This window comes from Stenella coeruleoalba, assembly GCF_951394435.1.
Source record: "Stenella coeruleoalba genome assembly, chromosome: 15".
Classification (NCBI taxonomy): domain Eukaryota; kingdom Metazoa; phylum Chordata; class Mammalia; order Artiodactyla; family Delphinidae; genus Stenella; species Stenella coeruleoalba.
In genome coordinates, this window is record NC_137161.1 from 44,110,387 (window position 1) to 44,132,822 (window position 22,436).

The following is a 22,436-nucleotide window of genomic DNA, read 5'->3' on the forward strand; positions in this document are numbered from 1 at the left end:
AACTTTGGAGACTAGGTTAAAGGTGACGGGGCTGCTGCCTGGGTGCCGGCCCCCAGCACCTTTGGTTCTTTGGCCGCCATGTGAGTCCAGAGAGAGCCTGCGAGGGGCGACATGAGTCTTCCCACCCCCGGCACCAGGAGAGTGGGAAGAGTCAACCCCAGCTCCAGCTACACCCTCACTGAGAGACCCTGAGTGAGACGCCAGGCATCCCAGGCAGCGCCTCGACCACGGGGGATGCCAGTGACAAATGGCTGTTGCGGTTTTATACCACGTTGGAAGTGGGAACCACAGCCCTGCGTCTGCAGTGACCCACAGGTGAGAAGCTCGGCTGATGAACTTGCAATGAGCATGGGGGCCGGAACGCACCTACTGGTCCTCAGCGCACACTCTCCCTGTCCAGGCTGGTGTCCTCCCAGAAGCAGACCTCGAGACAAGGATTCTAGTGAGAGCAGTTTGTGGGGAGGTGACACCACTAGGCAGCGCCAGTAGGGGTGTGGGGACAGGGCGGGGAAGGAAGCCAATGCAGGGCACCGAACAAGCTACCTTCTCCTTTTGGCAACGGGGGCTCATTCCCACTGAGCACCTCGGGGGAGAGTGTAGAACATTCCTCACATAAATACCGACCAGAGGGGTATTTATCCTCCAACTTCTAACAGTCATTGATTGAGGGCTGCTCCCAAGAGGCAAAGGGGCATGAATTCCCCTGTTCATGAGGTTAATTACCTCCCCCTTGCCTCTCGCAGCATCCAATCAGAGCAGGCTGGAAGGCCAGAGAGAACCGTCAGGAGAATTGCAGGTGGTGGCAGTCGGGAGCAGCAGGGACAGGAAGATTAAGTGCTAGTCACCGTCAGAAGTTTCCTACTGACTTTGGAACCAGAGGGTGACACTAGGTGAGCTGTACCTGGCAGCTGCCGCCTGGCCACTGAGCAGTCAGAGGCACCCTGAGGCAGGCAGCAAGGGCGCCCGCTGCCCCCGCAGGTACCGGCTCCACACGGGACCCCCATGCTGCAGCCCCTCTGCGAGCACATGCAGACACCACACCTAGATTCCCACGTGGGTCGCGTCCTGACCCGCCTTTCCTAGAGCTGCAGCTGTCACAGGGCCTGTGTCTGCCTTTGCAGACCACCTCTCAGGTGGGTGGGTGGACACGACATTCCATCTACTCCTGTGTGTCCGTCACCTGACCTGCTCACAGGCATAGGCCTGCAGCTTCTGCCTGGTTCCGTCTCGTTCGGCGTGAGGCTCCTCTTTCCCAGCTCCATCTTCTCAGAAGCTCTGAAGCCGTCTTCCTCTTTTCTTCAAAGTGTCCAGAGCTGCTAAAACGCAAGGTATGCACAGGCCAGTGCTGTCCACTAGAACTCTGTACAGTGATAAAACGGCAGCCACTAGCTACATGGGGCTGCCCAGCGGTTGAAACGCGGCGTGACTGAGGGGTGAAATTTACATTTCATTTCATATTATCTGATCTAAATTTAAGTGGCCACCATCCTGGCTGGCACAGGTGTGGGCCACGGCTCCTTCGGATCTACTCCAGGGCCTCGCCCCCTCCCTGGTCCACTACAGCTCCTCCCTCCTGCTTTGAGGATCCCTCCTCCATCCCTCTGGTCAGTGCTTATTCTGAGAGGTCTGTCCCTCTGCCCTGCTACCTCCCCTCACCCAGCCACCAGGAGAAGAAAACACGCACTTGACACAACAATGAAGGTTTGACATTTTTTCCCACAGGGGTGTGGTCTGGCGGGGAAGGCTGGGAGTGCCCGTGAGAGAGAAGAGACTGAGCGAAATACCCAGAAACATCAAAACTGTCCAGATGTCCCCCTGCCACCCATCACTGCAAGTTCTGGTTTAGAGAAGGCAGTCCATCCTGCCTCCTTCTCCGCTGACTACAGATTTGAGAATCTAGAATTGCATGCTTCAGAATAGTGGTGTTCTTCCTTAAACGCACACTTCCTAGACTCCAGCTCCATGAAATGCCAAAACAAAGAGCGAGGAGCTCAGGGATCAGTATTTCTTGAACATCCTTTGGGAACTGCTTTAATCAACACACTCACGCTGCACTTGGAGTTTTCGAGTTGGACCCTCCACCAAATCCCCACAGACTGCTCTGCTCCTCGCCTGCTCGTGTCCACTTTTCGCAGTTTTTCTCTTTACTCCTGCATTTACTTCCTCTAGTTTCCTGCTTCCTTCTTCACCAATACTGCTCCAGATTAGCTTTTTGAAATTAGAATAACGCATGTAGTAAAAGTTAATAAACTCTGCCTGAGGATCTGAGGCTTCCTTCCGTCTCTAGAGTGGCTGCACTGTAGGGACTCTGTGACATACGCTTTAGTGACCTTTCTTTTTAGGAGTTTCGCCCTTCTTACCTTGCTCTCTCAGTTCAGGCTTCATTTGCTTAGATGTATTTTGTGTGCCAGTGCCCACAGTGTATTTATTAATAGTTTGAAACTGTCACAAGTTCTCATTTCGCAGCGATTTTCATATTTGCTTCACCACCTCTGTTTTAGCATTACCAAATGTAAATGGCCTAGACTTTGCATTAAAAAATAACTCCCCCTGTCCTTCCAGGACAGGCCTGGAAATCGTTGGCACAGGGTAGCGTCTATCTACGGATACTTCTCCTAGGAGATTATAAGTTCCTGGCAGGCAGAACTGTGTCCCAGGAGACCCACTCCACACTATGGCCAGCATTATGTAAAGAATAAGAGAGCTCAATGGCTCACATCCATTGAAAAGAATTCAGTCAGTAAAAACAGAGGACTATGCACATATCCCATATATGCAAGTCTTCTTTAACCAAGGAGGAGGACCGACAGAAAGTTACAATATGCAGAGACTGAAAAACAACTCTGAATTTTTTAAAAAATAAATTTATTTATTTATTTTTGGCTGCGTTGGGTCTTCTTTGCGCCGCGCGGGCTTTCTCTAGTTGCGGCTAGTGGGGGCTACTCTTCCTTGTGGTGCACGGGCTTCTTATTGCGGTGGCTTCTCTTGTTGCGGAGCATGGGCTCTAGGCGCGGGGGCTCCAGTAGTTGTGGCTCGCGGGCTCGAGAGCACAGGCTCAGTAGTTGCGGTCCACAGGTTTAGATGCTCCACAGCATGTGGGATCTTCCCAGACCAGGGCTTGAACCCGTGTCCCCTGCATTGGTTGACAGATTCTTAACCACTGCGCCACCAGGGAAGCCCCAACTCTGAATTTATATTGGGGCAACGGTTTCCCTCTTAAATGCCTTGCTCTGAAGATAAACGTGGTTCCTCCTCCTGCTGGAGCTGGAGGGTGGGTGGGCGGGGCATCGCAAGGTTATTGCAGCTGCGTCCCTGGCCGCCTTACACGCTCGCGGAATTCGCGTGCAGTAAAGCTTTCCAGCCTGCCACCCGCCGTGTCCTCATCCACCCCGTTGTCCCCGCGTCCCCGTCCATCCCCCGGCCACGGTCGTGCTGGGCAGACTCCTGATCCAACGTGATGCTTGAGTTTGAGGCGGTCTTCTCTGGAAGACACGGGCTCCTTTCCGTTCCCCACATCCTTAAAAGATTAACGTTCCCCTTCGCAGAGGGCCCTACAGAGGGTCAGGACCCCCGCCTCGAGGCCCCCGACGCCCGCGGACTCTGCGGCCTTCTGGGTATGGTAGTGGACGCCTCGCTCGCTCCCGCCGCACAGTGCGGCCTGGACTACAACTCCCGACAGGTTGCACGCTGCGCCTCCGCGCCCCGCAGCTGCTAGAGGACGGTCCGGGCGCGGCCTGGACTGCAACTCCCGACAGGCTGCGCGGCCCGCTGCTGCGAGAGGCGCGGGAGGCGCGGGAGGCGCGGGAGGCGCGTCCGACTCATAGAGGAGGTTGTGGCGGCGGTCTCGGCTGGCGACATGGACAACGCGGGGAAGGAGCGAGAGGCGGTGCAACTGATGGCGGAGGCCGAGAAGCGAGTCAAGGCCTCCCACTCCTTCCTCCGAGGGCTCTTTGGGTGAGCGCCGGACCGCGCGTGCCCTGATCGGGGGTCTCCGTCCCTGGCCGGCGGCCCCCCCCCCACTTTCCTTGGGGGCCCCCAGAACGCCCCAGGGGCCCTCAACCCTCACACGCCCTCCAGAGATTCCCCTAGGGCCCCTTGGCGCCCCCTGAAATCCCCAGAACGCCCCTGGCACCCCCACGCTCCAGGGACCTCCTAGGACCCCCGGAGTCCCCCACCTGCCCTCCAGGGATACTCTGGAACCCATGTAGCCCTCCCAACGCACCCCCTGGAACCCCACGGAGCTCCAGGGGCCCCCATGCGCCCTCCAGGGATTCCCTATGACCCCCGGAGGGCCCCCCCCCAGCGCGGGTGCGGTGTCCCACGGGCCGCGCGGGTGTGCGTGACCCTCGCCGCGGCGGCCACACCGGTTTGTTATTTCGCCACGAGTGAACCCACGCAGCTCGGGAGACCCGTGTGGGCGTGAGGCGCTGGGTGCCGGACCCCCAGCCCCAGCGCCTGGCCCGCGGTCTTTTGGGGGCGTCAGGCTGGCGGTGGGGCCGCGGCAGCCGCATTCCACCACCCGGTGCCCGTGCGCCTTGCGCCAAGTACAGGTTTAATAAATATCCGTGGGAGGAATGAGTACGTTTTCTCAAACTGGTGTCTTTCCTTCACTGGAGATTGATGTGATATCCAGGGCCTCCTGTTGGATTAGGGATAACGCAACTCCTCTAAGTCTGCGTCATTTGGGAATCCCGTTCATTTCCTATAATTCTTCTGTGCTCTCCTAGGGAAGGTCTTAAATTCGGATTTCCCAAGAAGCAGAGCCTGCATTGACAGTCCTTGGAAGAATTCTGGGCGGTTGAATATGTGAATGATTCAGCTGTTTAGGATGAGAGAGGCAGAAAGTTCGTGGTGGTTTACTCTTTTTCCTTTTGGAAGTGAAAGGTCCTCGGCCAACACCCAGAGCATGTTTTTATTCTGAGAAGGACCGGGGGTCCGTATTTAACTGTTGCATGATTAGACGCAGTTTTATTTCTGTACAAAATCGGTTTGGAATCTGCTAGTCTTGGCACCTTCGTTCTTTTGGTAATACTTTACCGTTGTTGATAATCCCCAGGAAATGCTCATATGCAGGTTTCATGCAGTGCACGTAGTGCAGGGTGCAAAGATGCAGAAAGGTAAGGGTTCCTGTCCTCAAAAATCTCTCGGGGCATTTATCCCAGCTGGTTTCTAAATTTCTCATGTGATGTGTGGTCTGCATTGTAGCAGTGAATTATAAATTTGTTCCCCTTTGAAAGTTATGGCAAGACATAAGGAGCACTGCCTAATACTCGATGCTAACACCAAACAATAGCTCCTTTCTCTGGTTGTTCACAAAACAATTACAGTTTATTTATGTAAAATTTAATGTCATAGCACCTCACACTGGGAGGTGATCGTAAAGGCCCAGCATTTCAAGTCCAGATGTGCTTCCCTGGAAGGGAATCTGTAATCGGCAGAGGAAAAAAGCCGGAGAGCACTTGATGCTTCTCAGGGGCGTGCTCCTTTCTGTGAAGAGATGTTGCGTTATTGTTTTCGTGGAAGTATGCCAGATCTTGAATCAGTAATCCTTAAGGGATTTTAAAAAGGCCTCTTGTCTTTTTTCTCCTTGGCCTTTGATCACCTGTTTCATTGGCAGGCTGTGTAGGAAGACTTCATCCTCACCATTCACACTCAGTTTGCTTGAAAGTCATTGCATCCTAGGTCTGACCTGGATCCAGCAGGTCAGTTTATTATCCTCGCTTTGGGACCTCGGGCAAGTTCCTTAGCCCCTCTGTGCCTCAGTTTCCTGGGCTATGAAATGAGGGTAAGAAAGGTATATCTCATAGTGAGTGAGGGTTTTGTGAGTATATGCTTGTAAAACATTTAGTCATTGAAGATGGGGATTATGAAATATTAATTAGTATCTTCATCAAAATTTTCAGGCCCAGTTATTTATCAAGGAAGCAGCCAGACAGATCAAGTGACTTTGCCAGGATTTCGGAGCCAGAGACCTTTTGGACTGTATCATTGGTCTTTTAATGAAATAAAGTATTTGAAAGAGCTTTGCACCATGTAAGGGTTGTTTATACTATGGAAGACTGTGTTTTTAGTAATACTTGGCTCCAGAAAAACTTGGGGAAGAGGGTACTCAGAGTTCTGTGAGGTTTAATAGCATTACATAATTCTTTGAAGCCGAAAACCACGCCTAGTTTCTCTCTCAGTGACAGTGGGAAGACAGATTCTGTATCAGTTTCAGTTGTTCAGAATCTGATGTTACATCTAGCATCACTTGCCCCTGTCATCACCCTTATAAGCTGGGATATATGTTCCTCCACCCTACCCCCACTCCCTTAGCCTGAGAATTTTCCCATCTACTTGTTTTCCTTTATTTAAACCACAGTGTAATCTATCTTCATGTCAGGCTCCTTAATTAACAAAACATACCTGCATGAGTATCACCAGTATCACCGAGCCCATCTGTTTAAGAGCTAACAGTGCTTTAAAGGGGGCACGTGATGCTGTTTGGGGCTGGGGCAGCCATCACAAGGTGCTCAGTGTACTTCACTGCAGATGTTTCACACAACGGACTCATTAACCCAGCTGCAGGTTAAAACCTGTTAGAAGTTGGTCCCCTTCACTCAGTGCTGATCCACCACCCACGCTAGTTTTGTGGCAATACTGTATTCTCACTACTGTTCTGTAGCTCTTCCTTTTTTGTTGCTTTCAGTAAAATTAGATGAAAATATGCATTGTGTCTTCCCGAGAAAAAGTCAGTCATGCGTTCTTCTGTGTGTAAGGCACAAGTCTAGGCTTGTCTGCAAGATGTCAGTGTTCCTTCCCCGCGTCCCCCTGCAGGAAAGGAGCTGCTGAGGGATGCAGCCATCACAAGAAGCCACTGTCGTGGTGGTCTGTCTTTCTGTTTGGCTGCCAGTTAAACAGTGATGTGTTTTTGTAGTTGTGGAATGAAATTAAAACTTATTCTTTGCTGACCGAGCTTAGTATAGCAAAATTACCACCGGAAGAGTTGTGTTTCGGTTTCATTTGTTTCCAGAGATGAGCTATTGAACTTTGTAGTTAATTTCAAATTTTAATTTAGCATCTTAACTACTGGTATGATGGTTAGCTGACCTGGGTCTGACAGCAAGATAGCTTTGCATCTCTCTTGTTATAGGAGACCACACTGGGTACACTGCCCAGCGCACATGGAGAAAGTGGCTTAAGACAGACCGTGGGAAGATGTTCTGGATGGTTAATGCTTCCTTCTCGTGCTCTTGAACGTTCCCCAGTCTCAAAGCTTATAAGGAGCTGTAAATCTGGCAGTGTTGAAGTAAATTTATTGAAAGGCCCTGTAGGGTTATCTTGAAATAACTATAAGTTTATAATTTCTTAGCTAGTTGTAAAAATTGGGAATATTTCTTAAGAATTATAGGCCATTATCAGTATTCTTCACTTAGCTTTATTTTGTCAAAGATTGTGTTTAAATTTTGCCAAAATATGGTGGCATGTGAAAGCATTTATAAAGTATTTAGGTCTGCCTCAGTTACAGTAGATATTCAAATGCAGATTAAACTTTTAAAAAAAGCATTAAGCTCAGATTTACTCAGAGACAGGTAGTATAGTATAAGAAATATATATGTATATTTACTCTTTATTTTCTATGTAATAAGAAATAGAGGACTTCCCTGGTGGCACAGTGGTGAAGAATCCGCCTGCCAATGCAGGGGACACGGGTTCGAGCCCTGGTCCGGGAAGATCCCACATGCTGCTGAGCAACTAAGCCCATGTGCCACAACTACTGAGCCTATGCTGTGCTCTAGGGCCCTCAAGCCACAACTACTGAGCCCGCACACCACAGCTACTGAAGCCCACGCACCTAGAGCCCATGCTCTGCAACAAGAGAAACCACCACAATGAGAAGCCCACACATGCAACGAAGAGTAGCCCCCGCTTGCCGCAATTAGAGAAAGCCTGCGCGCAGCAACAAAGACCCAACACAGCCCAAAAAAAAGAAAAAATAGAATAACCTATATATTGAACAATTATATATTATATAAGGTATATTATGTATGAAGCATAATAATACATACTATTATATGTAAGAAGACCAAATATAGATTCTAGTTTACTAGCTTGGTGACCCTGGCCAAGTAAATAATATTCGCAGCTTCTGTTTTTTCGGCTTTTGAATGAATGGGCAGAGGGAAAGAATTTACTTGTCAGAGTTGTAAGGATTGAATGAGGTGTCAGAATGCTTATTAAGCTGCACGGAGCTATATTACTGCTACTTATAATCATTTGGTTTCCTAATTTGAGTGTCAATGTCAAGTTACAGTTTGTATATCAAGTGATAAACTCTCACAAGATTGGCCTTTTTCTGTCTGCATTTTTGCAGTGTTCACCATATATTTTCTCATTCTTGTGAGCCCTGCGAGGTGCAGAGTCCTTTACAAGAAGTAGGGAGGACTGTGGTGGCCTGTGGCTCTAGGATGTAAGGTCCTGGGGCGTCTGCCTTAGTTGGTGGCTTTGGCCCAGCACCTCCCGCAGCACGTGGCTATGGCAGGCGCGCGTGGACTATGGTGAATGCGGATACAGATGTTGATTTGTTTTCTTGTACACTTTTGTCTAGCTTCAAGAGCAAAGGTAACAAAGAGCAGGGGAGTTCATGTCACTTTCTTCTGTTTTCTTAAATATGTGTTTGTAATAAATCCATATATGGTAGGGAAATGCAAGGAGTACAGAAGGGTTTCAGTTGAAAAGTAAAATTTTCCCTGAGTCCTCACTCTCCTAAATCTTACTCAGCAGAAGTAACCATTTAACTTTCATTTTGATTCTTTTGATGGTTATTGCCATAAGTCTAAGTAATTTTAGAATACTTCTACTACCAGATTGATTAATTTTAGATAATACTTGTCGACCCTGCCACATAGCTTATGTGGCAGTGCATTTTCTCCTTCACCTCTTGATTTTAGTTAATTCTCAATCTCCAAATATTATCTTTTATATGTAAGTAACATTTAAATTTATAATTCTACTTTAAAAATTTTTCAGATATTTCCCTATTTCTGTGAGTTATAGAGTGGCTGTGAGTATCATGTCCAAACTGGGATATTTTTGAGTTGCCAAGAAAACGGGTATAACCTAGGAGTGTCCCCGCAACCAGGACGGAGGATCATCCTAGTTAAAGGCGACTCTATAATCTGTTTTTATGCTTTCACTTTACATTCATTTGATTAGATGATAAAATGGGTGAAACTTCCGTACCTTAGGAATTTTCAGTTAGCGATGCTTGTGAGTGCGCAGTAAGGAGACTTTGAAAATAGAATCTCAGAGTGTTAATCACGTCTGTATTTGAATAGAGCTTATCGTAAGTAATGGTAATTTAATTAAAATCTAACAAAGTAATAGATCAGTTCTTTCTTGGGTTAAAATATGTTTTTCACCGTAAGGAAGTATCTTCCAATTCGTTTTTTTTTCTTTTTTCATTAGCTTAGGACCGAAAGGGCAGCGTTTATTGTGAGGCGCCATCCAAGGAGTCCAGGACAGCCAACGCTCAGAAAGCCCGAACTCCTCCATACAGTTCAGCACAGCCTTTTTATTTATTTATTTTTTATTTTTTTGCTGTGTTGGGTCTTCGTTTCTGTGCGAGGGCTTTCCCTAGTTGTGGCAAGCGGGGGCCACTCTTCATCGCGGTGCGCGGGCCTCTCACTATCGCGGCCTTTCTTGTTGCGGAGCACAGGCTCCAGACGCGCAGGCTCAGTAGTTGTGGCTCACGGGCCCAGCTGCTCCGCGGCATGTGGGATCCTCCCAGACCAGGGCTCAAACCCGTGTCCCCTGCATTAGCAGGCAGATTCTCAACCTCTGTGCCACCAGGGAAGCCCCCCAATTCGGTTTTAATGGGTGTTTTCATTAGGGATTGAATGAGGGCCTTTTCAATAGCTGTCAGGTAAGCGTGACTTTTTTTCTTAGTTATTCGTATATTAACTAATGGATAGCCTCATATTGAACTCTGCTCGCATCCCTTGAATAACCCCTCTGGATTGCAATGTATTATTTTTACTATGGGATTCTGTTTTTAAATATTTTACTTCAAATTCTTTTATTTACAATTCTTTTGTGTATAGTCTTTCTCAGATTGAAGTATTGATGTCACAGGCACGCATGTCACAGGTACTCTCATAAAAAGAATTTGTAAGTTTTTCTTTTTTCCCATGCTCTGGTCTTTGGATTTTTAAATAGAATCCTCTTACAGTGAAATCATCTTGGGCTTTTTGGTGGGTATTTCTTTGATAACTTTCTCTTTTTTCCCTCTGGAATTTATAATGTTTAAACTTTCTATCTCTGCTGAGGTCAGTTTTGGTAAATTGTATTTTACAAGGAAATTATTCATTTCATCTAAGTTTTAAAATTTATTTGCAGAGTTGTGCAAAGTAGTCTTTTATGACTTTTAAAATGTTATTGCAGCAGTTATTTCCCTCTTTTTACTTCTTACTTATGTGTTAGGGCTTGTCCCCGTTTTGTCTTGATTCTTTTTCTTTAAACAACTGATATTTTAACTTATGAGTTTTACTAGTTTCCTGTTTTCTACCTTATTAATTTCTCTTTCGCCTTTATTACTTTCTTTTGTTTTTTTCCCTTGGCTTTTTTGGGGGGTGAGGGGTGGTATTTAATTCATTATTTCTATTTTATTTATATGGATCCAAATATTCATGGATGAATTTTCCTTTATAACTGTATTACTGTTTTAATTGCATCCCATAGATACTGATATATAGTGTTTTTATTTTAATTTGTTTCATCTTTGACCCAGGAGTTCTTTGAGGGTTTTGTACCAGGTAGAAGGGCCTTTTTTATATCTTATTAATTTCTAGCTTTATTTCATTATGGTCAGAGAACATACTGAGGTTTTCTTTGCCACCTAATATGTGATTGGTGTTCATTAGTGGTCCATGTGCCCTTAAGAAGAAGTGGGTTTTCTCTTTTCAGAGTGTGTGACTTGCTAGAGATCCCTGAGATCTGGTTACTGATTATGTTGTCTAGGTCTTTCATGTCTATATTTTTTGTCCACTTGACCTGTTTTGGACTAAAAGGTTATATTAATATCTCCTTTTATGAGTGTATTTCTGTCTTCTTGGATCTATTGTAATTTTTTTAATTCTTTTTTTATTGTAAAATACACATAACATTCACCATCTTAACCATTTTTAAGTGTAGAGTTCAGTAGTATTAAAGTACATTCATATTGTTGTGCACCCACCACCACCATCCCATACCTCTTGTCATCTTGTAAAACTGAAACTCTATACCCATTAATAACTACCCATTCTCTGCTCCCCCAGCCCCTGGAAACCACCGTATACTTTCTTCATGATTTCAGCTATGCTGAGTACTTCATATAAGTGGAATCATACAGTATTTGTGTTTTTGTGATTGGCTTATTTCACCTAGCATAATGTCCTCAAGATTCATCCATATTGTAGCATATTTCAGAATTTCTTTCCTTTGTAAGGCTGAATAATCTATCGTATGTATATACCACATTTTGCTAATCCATTCATTCATTAATGGACACTAGGGTTGCCTCCACATTTTAGCTATTGTGAATAATGCTGCTATGAACATGATTGTACAAATATCTCTTCAAGACCCTGCCTTTCATTCTCTTGGGTATATACCCCAAAATGAAATTGCTGGATTATATGGTAATTCTACTTTTAATTTTTTGAGGAACTGCTATACTGTTTTTCCACAGTAGCTGTACCATTTTACATTCCCACCAACAGTGCACACAGGTTCTAATTTCTGAACATGCTTGCCAGCATTTGTTATTTTCTGTTTGTTTTTTTTTTTTTAATAATGGCCATTCTAACAGGTGTGAGATGATATCTCATTGTGGCTTTGATTTGCATTTCCCTAATGATTAGTGATGTTGAGCATCTTTTCATATGCCTATTGGCCATTCATATATCTTCTTTGGAGAAATGTCTATTCAAGTCCTTTGCACATTTTTGAATTGGTTTGTTTTTTCTGTTATTGTTGAGTTTTAGGAGTTCTCTTTATATTCTGAATATTAATCCCTTATCAGGTATGTGATTTGCAGGTATTTTCTCCCATTCTGTATGGTGCCTTTTTACTCTGTGAATAGTGTCTGTGATGCATAAATTTTTTTTAATTTTCATGAAATGCAATTCGTCTATTTTTCTTTTCTAACCTGTGCCTTTAGTGTCATATCCAAGATATCATTGACAAATCCAGTGTCATGAAGCTTTTGCTGTTTTCTTCTAAGATTTTTTTTTTTAAGTATCTCATTTAGGTCCTTGATCCATTTTGAGTTAATTTTTGTATAAGGTGATAGGTAAGGGTCCAACTTTATTCTTTTGCAAGTCAGTATCCGGTTTTCCAGCACCGTTTGTTGTAAAGACTGTCTTTTCCCTGTTGAATATTTTGGCACCCTAGTCAAAAATCATTTGCCCATATATGCAAAGATTTATTCATGCGTTCTCTATTCTAGTTCGTTGGTCTGTATGTCTTTTTGTATGCCTTTATCACATTGTTTTGATTACTGTAGCTTTGTAGTAAGTTTTGAAATCAGGAAGTATGAGCCCTCCAGTTTTGTTCTTCCTTCTCAAGATTATTTTGGCATTTAGGATTCCTGTAATTTCTGCTGTAGAAAGGTGGCTGCCAGGTTTCGGTACATAGATATTCACAATTAATATAATTTCATTTGAATTGTATCTTTAGCATTATGAAGTGAATTTCTTTATTTCATTTGATACTTTTGAGCCCAAATTCTACCTTGTCTGATGCCAGCAATCCCTGCTTTCTTGTTACTTGCATTTGCCTGTTTTAGAGCTGTGTTAGGTAAGAGGATTATACCTGATGCCTGTTGCCATGTGGCCTGTGCTGCCTCACCCCAGGGAGAGGGCACCTCCCCTCCCCGTTGAGTCCAGGCGCAGTGCCAGGCAAGGTGGCCGGGACTGACTTTGAAGTAGGAAGTGAGAGCAGAAGCTGCAGGGGTCATCTGTGCTTCCGTCATGAGAGGAGTACACCCGATGGGGGCCGCATTCCAGATCAGAGAGAAGACCCACGGAGAAATAGCCAGCAGAGTCACAACCAGCACAAGGTAGAGTGAGAGAAAGAGAGAGAAGCTTTGGGAAGACTTGGGGATATTTCTTGTTGCAACAAATCTAACAAACGCAGGTTGACATATTTGGCAAACTCCCGACCAGCCCTTTATCTTGAGGCTTTCAGAATAGCTTTATTTTAGTTGTGTCTGTCATATTGAGCACAGAGTTGGGCTTTGTTTGTTTAGATTTGTGAGCAAATCTAAACATCTTCAGCACATTTACATTATTGGTATGACTAGCATATGGTTGATTTTTAATTCTGTCATTTTGTTATATTTGTTATGTACAGCTGACCCTTGAACAACATGGGTTGGAACTGCGTGGGTCCACTTACACGCAGGTTTTTTTCAGTAGTAGGTACTGCGGTGCTGCCCGATCTGTGGAACGCGAGGGTGCGGGCGGGGGACTGCGTGTTTGGAGGGCTGGCTGCACCAGGGTCAGCGCACCAACACCCCGCACTGTTCCAGGGTCAACCGTATTGTGTTTTATTTGCAGTTTTTCTTCATGTGATCTTTTCTTTGCTTTTTATTTAGGAAATTTCATAATTTTATTTTACTGGCTACCTTTATGCCATGAATCTTTTTTAATACCCTTCGCTCGGTTTTCTTACTTAGGATCTAGTATTTTGTCTGCCCTGGAAAAAATCCATTACCTACCTATGTGCCACTCAGAGAGGGTGTTCTACTTGCCCCTCTATCCAGGGTGTGTGTGTATCGGAGAGGTTCAGTTATTCTTGCTCCGCTTACAGTGGGGTTATGTCCTGATAAACCCCTCGTAAGTTGAAAATGTATTTCATACCCCTAACCTACCGAACATGATAGCTTAGCCTGGCCTTCCTTAAACATGCTCAGAACACTTCCATTAGCCTACAGTTGGGCAAAACAATCTCGCACAAAGCCTATTTTATAATAGTGTTGAATGTCTCTTGCTGTTCGTTGAATAGGTACTGCAAGTGAAAAGCAGAGCGGGCATCTGGGTCCAGAATGGTTGTGAGTGTGTCGGTGATCACATGGCTGACTGCGAGCACAGCTGGTGTCCCTGCCAGACCCATCACAAGAGAGGGTCTGCTGCATATCCCTAACTTGGGGAAGGATCAAAATGGGAAGCCTGGTTCCTCCTGAGCGCTCCGCCTTCTAGCAGTAGTTAGTGCGGCTTCTTTGAGGACTAGGGTCATGGGGGTGGGCTGGGACTTGCTGCCACTCCAGTTCTGCCTCCTCCCGTTTCCTAAGACCCTGAGTTTATTTCCACCTCGCTTTCTTTCCCTTCACTGCCAAGCCTCCTCTCCCCCTCCCTCCCGCAGAAGCACGTCTTCTGGAGTCTGCCGCCTCTAGCCAGGCCACCCTTCCAGCCCCCCAGGTGCTCCAGGTCTCATACCTGCCTCCTTGACCCCACTCTGCGGCCCCTCCTTGCTGGGGTCTTGCCTGTGAGCTGCTGTTGCTGGGACCCTGCCGCACCCCGTCTTGTGTCCAGGCGTCCCCTCCTGATTTCTAGCAGGGGCTGTGTCCCTGTCTCTGCTAGTTCAGGGTCTTTATTTAAATGAAGTCTTGTTGAATTCTGTCCGCTAGTTCTGCCGTGGGTGTATTACGGGTGGTTGTATCTGCTCCTTGTCGATCTGTGTGGTTCTCAAGGATGTGAGGACGCGCTTGTATTTAGGCAGCCGTCGTTGTCCTATGGGAATCGCAAGTCTGAAAGATTAAGTTCAGTTTAAAACTTGAATTTTTATAAAGATTGAAATTAAATATAAAAACTTCTCTTGGCAAGTCATGTTGTGTGTGTCATTTCTGAGTTTATCCAGTAATTCCTATTTTTGGCTTCCTTGTAATATTTAAGAATCTTGGTTTGTTTTACTAAAAGGTCCAATCTATACATATCTCTCCTCTTCAAGAGAGGTGACTCCCCATGTCAAGTCAAGGCATTGGGACTATTACAAATAAAGTCCAAGTAGCTTTCTTTGCTGCACCTGTTCTTGTAACTTTATTTCAGCAAGTTATGCTTAAATGCAGATACTTTTGTCAGACAGTCTTTAAATGTCTCAGATTGTTTCCTGTGTCTGAGAATCTGTGATTATTTTTTCTTACATAAATGGAAATAAAGTGAGATGTTCTCAGAAGATGGAATCCCAGGGTCCAGGGCAAAGCACTGAGGCCACCTGTCAAGTATGAGGCCCCTGCTTGTCTCCTGCCAGCTGCTCTGGGGGCGGTGCTCTGGGGCGTGGAGCTGTGTCTGCTCTTGGGGGGCGGGGAGGGAGGGGAGCAGACAGATGCCTACGTTTGTGGTAGGCAGTCCAACTCCAAGGCCTGCGTGCTTGCACTACTCCTCCTGTTACTGGTTTGTGAAAAAGCAGAGGACTTCAGTCAAGCAGTTACAGGCATTTGGTATAAGAATTCAAGTGAGCACTAAGCAAAGTATCTCCCTGGGGCCTCTGCATTCCACCTGCTGCAGGCGCTCTGCTTCGTCATCAGGTGGAGGAAGCTGGACTGTTTACAGACATATTAAACCCAGAACTAAAATAACCCTGAAAGGGTTAAGTTTATCTAGGAAAACTCCCAAGTTTTAGAATCTGTGGAGATTACAGATATAAAGTATCAGATGAAAGTAAATTGCTTGTTGGAGGGTAAAAAGTAGAATAAATAGTTGTATATGGCTGTGATGTTGTGATATATGAAATATATATATTTGTTCTCCACCCTGGGTTCCTGGCACGGAGCTGGTAAAGGCTTGTAAGACCCTGAGTGGTGAGGGTGAGAGGGGCGTCTTGTTATTCATAATAAGCCCCTTTCAACCCTACCTGGGTTATGCTAATGAGGTGACTCAAGGTGGGTCCTGATGGCTTCAGGATAGGGGCTGGTTGTCAGAGGAAGCAGCCAGTGATTAGAGGGCTGGAACTTTCAGTCCCACCCCCGAGGGGATTGAGTCAGTCACCAGGGTAGTCAGTTCCTCTGCCATGAACCTTGTAAAAACCCTACACGATGGGGCTCAGAGAGCTTCCGGGTTGGAGACACATGGAGGTGCTGCTCCCAGGGAGAGGATGCTCCTGGGGGGAGTGGGGCTCCCCGGGAGAGGGGGGCTCCTGGAGAGAGGGGGGCTCCGGGTGCCCTCCTGACATGCCTGCCCTGTGCCTGTCTCCCGTTTTGCTGTTTCTCAGCTGTGTCCTTGATAAGAAACCAGTGATAGGAATGTGTTTCTCTGAGTTCTGTGAAACCTTCCAGCAAATTATCGAATTTGAGGAGGAGGTTGTGGGAACTACTGATTTGTAGCCGGTCAGTCAGAAGAACGGAGGACCCAGCACTTGCAACGGGCACCTGAAGTGCGGGTGCTCAACCCGCACTTCAGGACATCCCGCTGGTGGCCGCAGGGAATTGGAGAGTTGCTTAGCATAGAAAACCCACGTTTGGTGTCAGAAGTGTTGTGAATAGAGAAACTGTTTCCTTTAATGATAGAGGTATTTTAAACAGACTTTGAATTTTTCACTTCTTTTCGGGAAGCTTTCTGTATTTGCTTGTTTTGAGGGACACATGGGAGAACTTGCAAATTTGTGATGTGGGCTGTTTCTTCCATGCAGACGCTGGGTCTTCAGCCTCGTGATTGAGGCCTGTGAGCCAGGCCCTGTGCTGGACCCTGTCCCGGCATCGGCCTGGTGGCTGGAGTGGTGTCACTGGTGAACGAGCAGGAGGAGCCCCTCCTAGCCCTGGGAAACTCAGAGTGATCCCTGTGTTCAGTCTTCCACACGGTTTGACAGCCCTTCGGGGTGTTCTGATGATGAAGCTGAATTCTGTCTCTAGTCCTGCTTTGGCATCATCACAGCTCAGTGATTGTCACGCGGTAGGACACTTCTGCGCCAGGTCTCGAGGGTTAAGAGCAGCGTTCTTTCCGCCTCAGCAGTTGCCCCACTTCTCTGGGGCATATCTCTTGGTGTGTGTCATTGGTCCCCACGGCTCTTGATTTGGTGTCTCTGGCCCCCACCTGCGCACGTGCTCAGTTGCAGTTTCCCGCTGCTCCCAGATAGCTCTCACTCACCATGAGGAAAATGCAAGACTTTGGATGAGTGGAGGATTAATAGGCTGGTCTGCGTGTAGATGTCATTGGAGCTCTTTGGAATAATGGGCTGTGATTTTTCCCAGGCTGATTTTTTTTTCCTCCTAAACATTAAAATGAGAACAGGTGGGGGCCGGGGAAGGTAGTTAAGAGAGGCAGGGGCTTGCAGGCAGGCTCGGGCCCAGCTCTGCTGCTCCTGGGGGCTGGGGGAGGCGTGTGACTCTCACCCCATCTCCTTGGAACCTGGGGTGGGGATGTTAGACACTCTCAGACTTCTCCAGCCCTGAAGTTAAATACTCTTCTTGGCATTCTGACCTCCTCCTGGGTAAGGACTTTGTTTTCTTAGTGATTTCTGGCAGGTCGGTGCCATGTACTGTACTATATCACTTTATAATGTAGACTCCCTCAGTGAAACTTGTTTCTGTTTTTGAGGAGCTACCTCACTTATGGGGGCTCTGGGTAATGATCAGTTGAATTATTTGAATGTGAATTCTGAATATTTGTCCTTAAAACTTATAAAGATCAGCATTCATGGGTGTAGAACACAGTAGGCATTTGGAGTGACTTAAAAGTATATTTTTTTCATGAATTCTTTAAGTTATGTCTGCTTATGACACATGAGTTCTCTGGTGCTTTTAACATGAGAAATTTTCTGGTGATTCTGTTTTAGGAGAGGTGAGGCAGGGTTCATTCATTATTTTTATAAACATCACTGAACCTGTTATCAGGTGTCAGCTCCACCACTGACCTTGGCTGGATGACCTTGGGCAAGCCATTGACCTCCAGGTACAGTTTTCTGTAACATGGAGATCTTTTGTGGTCGTTGTAATAATGAAGATGACGTAAGGCATGTGGAAATATGCAGCATAAAACCTAGCATAATGTAGGTGGTCTCTTATTCCTAGCTGAACCTGCTTCTGAAAATAATAGGATAAAATATATTTTAATTAAGCTAGTTTTATTTGGAAACCTTTAATAAGAACAATTGCACTGGACTTCCCTGGTGGCATCGTGGTTAAGAATCCGCCTGCCAGTGCAGGGGACACGGGTTCGAGCCCTGTTCTGGGAAGATCCCACGTGCTGCGGAGCAACTAAGCCCATGAGCCACAACTACTGAGCCTGCGCCCTAGAGCCCGTGAGCCACAACTACTGATCCCATGTGCCACGACTACTGCAGCCCACGCGCCTAGAGCCCGTGCTCTGCAACAAGAGAAGCCACCGCAATGAGAAGCCCGCGCACCACAATGAAGAGTTGCCCCTGCTCGCCACAACTAGAGAAAGCCTGCGAGTAGCAATGAAGACCCAACGCAGCCAAAAATAAATTAAAAAAAAAAAGAATGATTGCACTATAATTACAATTCAAGATTCCTGGTACATGTTAGAAAAATAAGACACAGAAAGTGGCAAGCCTTTGTTAGCTCCAAGGAGCTGTGGCTAAGTTTGAAAGCTTTCTCAAGTTGGGAATTTTCCATTGGGATAATTAGCTTTTTTTTTTCTCTTTTTTTCTTTTAAATGTAGCTCTGAAGTAGAGAAAAAGAAACATGAAGGTGTGAGTGAGAGAAGGCTTTGCCTATTCTGACGCTTCATTTTTGGTGTGGTTTGTTGCCATCCTATCATTGGTTGTGTGACATAGCTTCCAAAGGGGTTTTTTTTAGAGGGGAGAGGAGCAGCTTTATTGAGATATAATTCACATACCATACAATTCACCTGTTTAAAGTGTCCAGTTGAGTAGTTTTAAGCATATTCACCAAGTTTTGCAACAATCACAACAAGCAGCTTTAGAACATTTTCATCACCCCAGAAAGAAACTCTGTACCCTCCCCCCTCATTTTTCTCTAGCACTTCCAGCTCTAGGCAACCACCAGTCTGCTTTCTGTCTTTGTAGACCGGCCTGTTGTAGACCTTTCATGTGAATGGTGTGCTCCTCTGGGACTGGCTCTTCACTGCACATTATGTTTTTTGAAGGCTCGTCTACGTTGTAGTATGATCAGTACTTCATTCCTTTTTATTGTCTGATCTCCTCCATTGTGTGTGTACCTCCTTTATCATTTGATGGACGTTTGGGTTGTGTCCATTTTTGTCTGTCATGAGTAACGCTGCTGTGAACATTTGTGTACAGGTTTTTGTGTGGACTGTTGTTTTCATTTCCCTTGGGTATGTACCTGGGAGTAGGATTTCTAGGTCACATAGTAACTATGTTTAACCCTTTGAGCAGCTGCCAAACTGTTATCCAAAGTGGCTTTTTATACAATTTGCCGCCTGCACCGGAGTATGTGAGGGTTCCAGTTTCCGTACATCCTCCCTGACATTTGTTAGATCTGTCTTTTGATTCTAGCCAGCCTAGTGGGAGTGAAGCGATAGCTCGTTTGTGGTTTGATTTGCATTTCTCTCATGGCTAATGATGTTGAGTATCATTCATTCATTCATTCATATTTTTGGCTGCGTTGAGTCTTCGTTGCCATGTGCTGGCTTTCTCTAGTTGCGGCGAGCGGGGGCTACTCTTCGTTGTGGTGCACAGGCTTCTCATTGCGGTGGCTTCTCTTGTTGTGGAGCATGGGCTCTAGAGCGCAGGCTCAGTAGTTGTGGCGCACGGGCTTAGTTGTTCTGCGGCATGTGGGATCTTCCCGGACCAGGGCTCGAGCCTGTGTCCCCTGCATCGGCAGGCGGATTCTTAACCACTGGGCCACCAGGGAAGCCCTGGGTTTTGTTTTTACTTTTAAGTCTGAATAAACATAGTGCTGAACTCTTGGATGTTAAAAGTGTCAAGATGTCTTTATCCTAATTTCCTTTGAAAAATATACTTCTCATTTCTCAGAATGAGTAAAACTTCAGTTTTCAAGCATGGAAAAGACTCTGGTTGAGGGTGTAAGCCCTGAGTCCTGCCACATCTGTATTTGAGTCTCAGTTCTGTGGCATCCTTGCTGTGTGGCTACTTTCTTATGCTTCAGTTTCCTCATCTGGACAGCAGGGATAATTAGAGTAACTCCTTTGAACAGCTGTTAAGGTTCTCTAAAGCTGGTCTGGCATATAGTAAGTGCTCATTAAATGTTTATTGTTTGAGGGAGGAGGGGAGGATTAGGGATGTGGATGGTTGTTATAGTAAAACTTAACCTCATTTTTTAATTTTTCTCAGAGGAAACACAAGAATAGAAGAAGCTTGTGAAATGTATACCAGAGCTGCAAATATGTTCAAGATGGCTAAGAATTGGAGTGGTATGTATAAAGTTTTTGTTTGTTTGCTTTTTAGGCAAATAACTTTAAAATCACTTTGAAGGAGGAAATGACTGTCTGCCTTCCCCTTAGAAAAACTGCTGGCTGTGGACCGGGAGGGGGGGGGGCCTTGATCCAAGGGAACAAAGCTTGAAATCCTGGCTGAAGTTTAAGCATAGAGGCCGTGTCTGTTTTAGTGTCTGTAAACCATTTCATACAGTGGGCATGTGGTGATTAAAAAGACTTAAAAGTTACTTGGATTTAAGAATAGTAATCTTTGCTTCTTATTAATGTGCTTAAATAAATTCAGTACCGCAAGGAATGAAAGTTGTAGTAAAACTTATTGAAAACAAGTAGGATAAACAGGAGAGTCTGTGTTTGTTTACCTAAACCTTGGTGGAGAATTTCTAACCATTCCTTACTCTGATAACTGGTTGTAATCCACTGAGAAATGCAGCAGTGGGAGGTGTTATTTCTATAAACCCTGACAGACTCGTCAGTTTCTAACATAATGTTTTCTACTGGGGGAAATTACACAAAATAAAATCAGAATTCTTTTCGTTGTTCTGAGAGGGGATGGCTTTTTCTAACACTGATTTGAGAAACAAATTTATCCTCTACCCCTGGAGAAAGAAGTTCTGTGCTGGGGCTTTTCTGTAGTGCAGGTGGAGACAGCCTTTGACAGGGCAGGACGTGGGTCTCCAGGCCCCTCACACCTGCGGATGACCTGAGGCAGGGTCTTGCCCTCTCTAAGTGTGTCTCCCCGTGTGCTTTCCCAGCTTGATCGAGATGTCAGTGACACATTGCATCATGTAAGCGTGAGGTGTGCGGTGTGACGATTTCCCCCCTTGCTTCTAAGGCTGACACTTTAAAATCATTTCAGTGAAGAAAATGCTGTTGAACTGGATGACCCTAAAAGGTCTTTTCTGGCTGTAAAATTATTTTTATAGGTTTAGTTGTAGGTTAAAAAGGTATGTTCTGTTTCCAAAGTGCATTTATACCTGAATTATAATGTATTTTAAAATGGAGGAGAAAAGAGTATTAGCATTCACATCTTTTGTTTGGTTCAGGTCCTGTAATCATACGTAAAAAGTGATCTTATCTAAAAAGACCCTTTATTTATTTGGTGACCAGATGTTCTAAACTTTGGAAATGCCTTTCAGCAGGACATTACCGGTTATGTAACCGAGGGGGACGTGTGTGCTCTCCCCACCCTGACCCCAGTGATCTCTTGCCTGGACTGTTACCTCCCTGCTTCTTTACTTTCCTAGTGTGTTTTAATGAAGAAAACAAAGTAATCCCATTAAATCTTAAGTCAGGTCATGTTATTTCAAATCAGAACTACAGTCCTTCACGGTGCCCTTCAGGATCTACTCAATCTCCCATCCCCTCCCGACTCTGGACACTTCTCCTGCCCACCCACTCCTTCCCTGGCTCTTTCCTCTGAGGCTCCGCCTGTGCTGTGCCGTCCCTCTGGCACTCTCTTCCCTACAGTAGGGCATGGCCAGTCCCTGTTTTTTCCAGGTCCTTCTACAAATGTCATCGTCGTCTTAGGTCTTTCCTGGCCGTCGCTTTTAAAGATAGCAGTCCTCTCTTCTGGGAAACCCCGTTCCCTTTTCTCCGATGCCCTTACCACCATCTAGCAAAAATAAATGAAGTACATTTGTTCATTTGTATTGTCTGTGCTTTTATTATGTGCTGTTCCTCGCTAGAACATAAACCTTAGAAAGCCAAGGTGTTTCTGGCCTTTATCTCTGCTCTACCTACAGGCCCTGGACCAGTATGTGCAACACGATAGATACTCAGCATATTTGTGTAGTGAATTAATAAGTATTAGGTTCTTTGAATTTGGGATTAACAGATACACACCACTATACATAAAATAGATAAACAACAAGGACCTATTGTATAGCACAGGAAACTATACTCAATCTTTTGTAATAACGTATAATGGAAAAGAATCTGGAAATGAATAGATATATATATATAACTGAAACACTTTGCTGTACACCTGAAACTAACACAGCATTGTAAATCAGCTCTACTTCAATTTAAAAAATGGTTAAAAAATGAAATAAGAAACTGAAAAAAAATCAGGTTCTTTGA

The 22,436-nt window shown here is 45.5% G+C and overlaps 1 protein-coding gene across 3 annotated transcripts in view; it reads left to right on the plus strand.

Annotated features, from left to right (window-relative positions):
- Positions 1-3,476: 3,476 nt before the first annotated feature.
- Positions 3,477-22,436, plus strand: part of NAPB (NSF attachment protein beta) — a 40,318-nt gene continuing 21,358 nt past the window's right edge. For 2 of the 3 annotated variants that reach the window (XM_079945943.1, XM_079945942.1), the window contains exons 1-2: positions 3,899-3,954; positions 20,254-20,333. Coding sequence is in view for 1 of the 3 variants with exons in the window: in XM_079945944.1 (XP_079802070.1) it covers positions 3,857-3,954; positions 20,254-20,333 (178 nt within the window). In the remaining 2 variants the exon portion in view is untranslated. Of the gene's footprint in view, positions 3,955-20,253; positions 20,334-22,436 lie in introns of all 3 variants that reach the window. The other variant, XM_079945944.1, reaches the window with a different exon arrangement.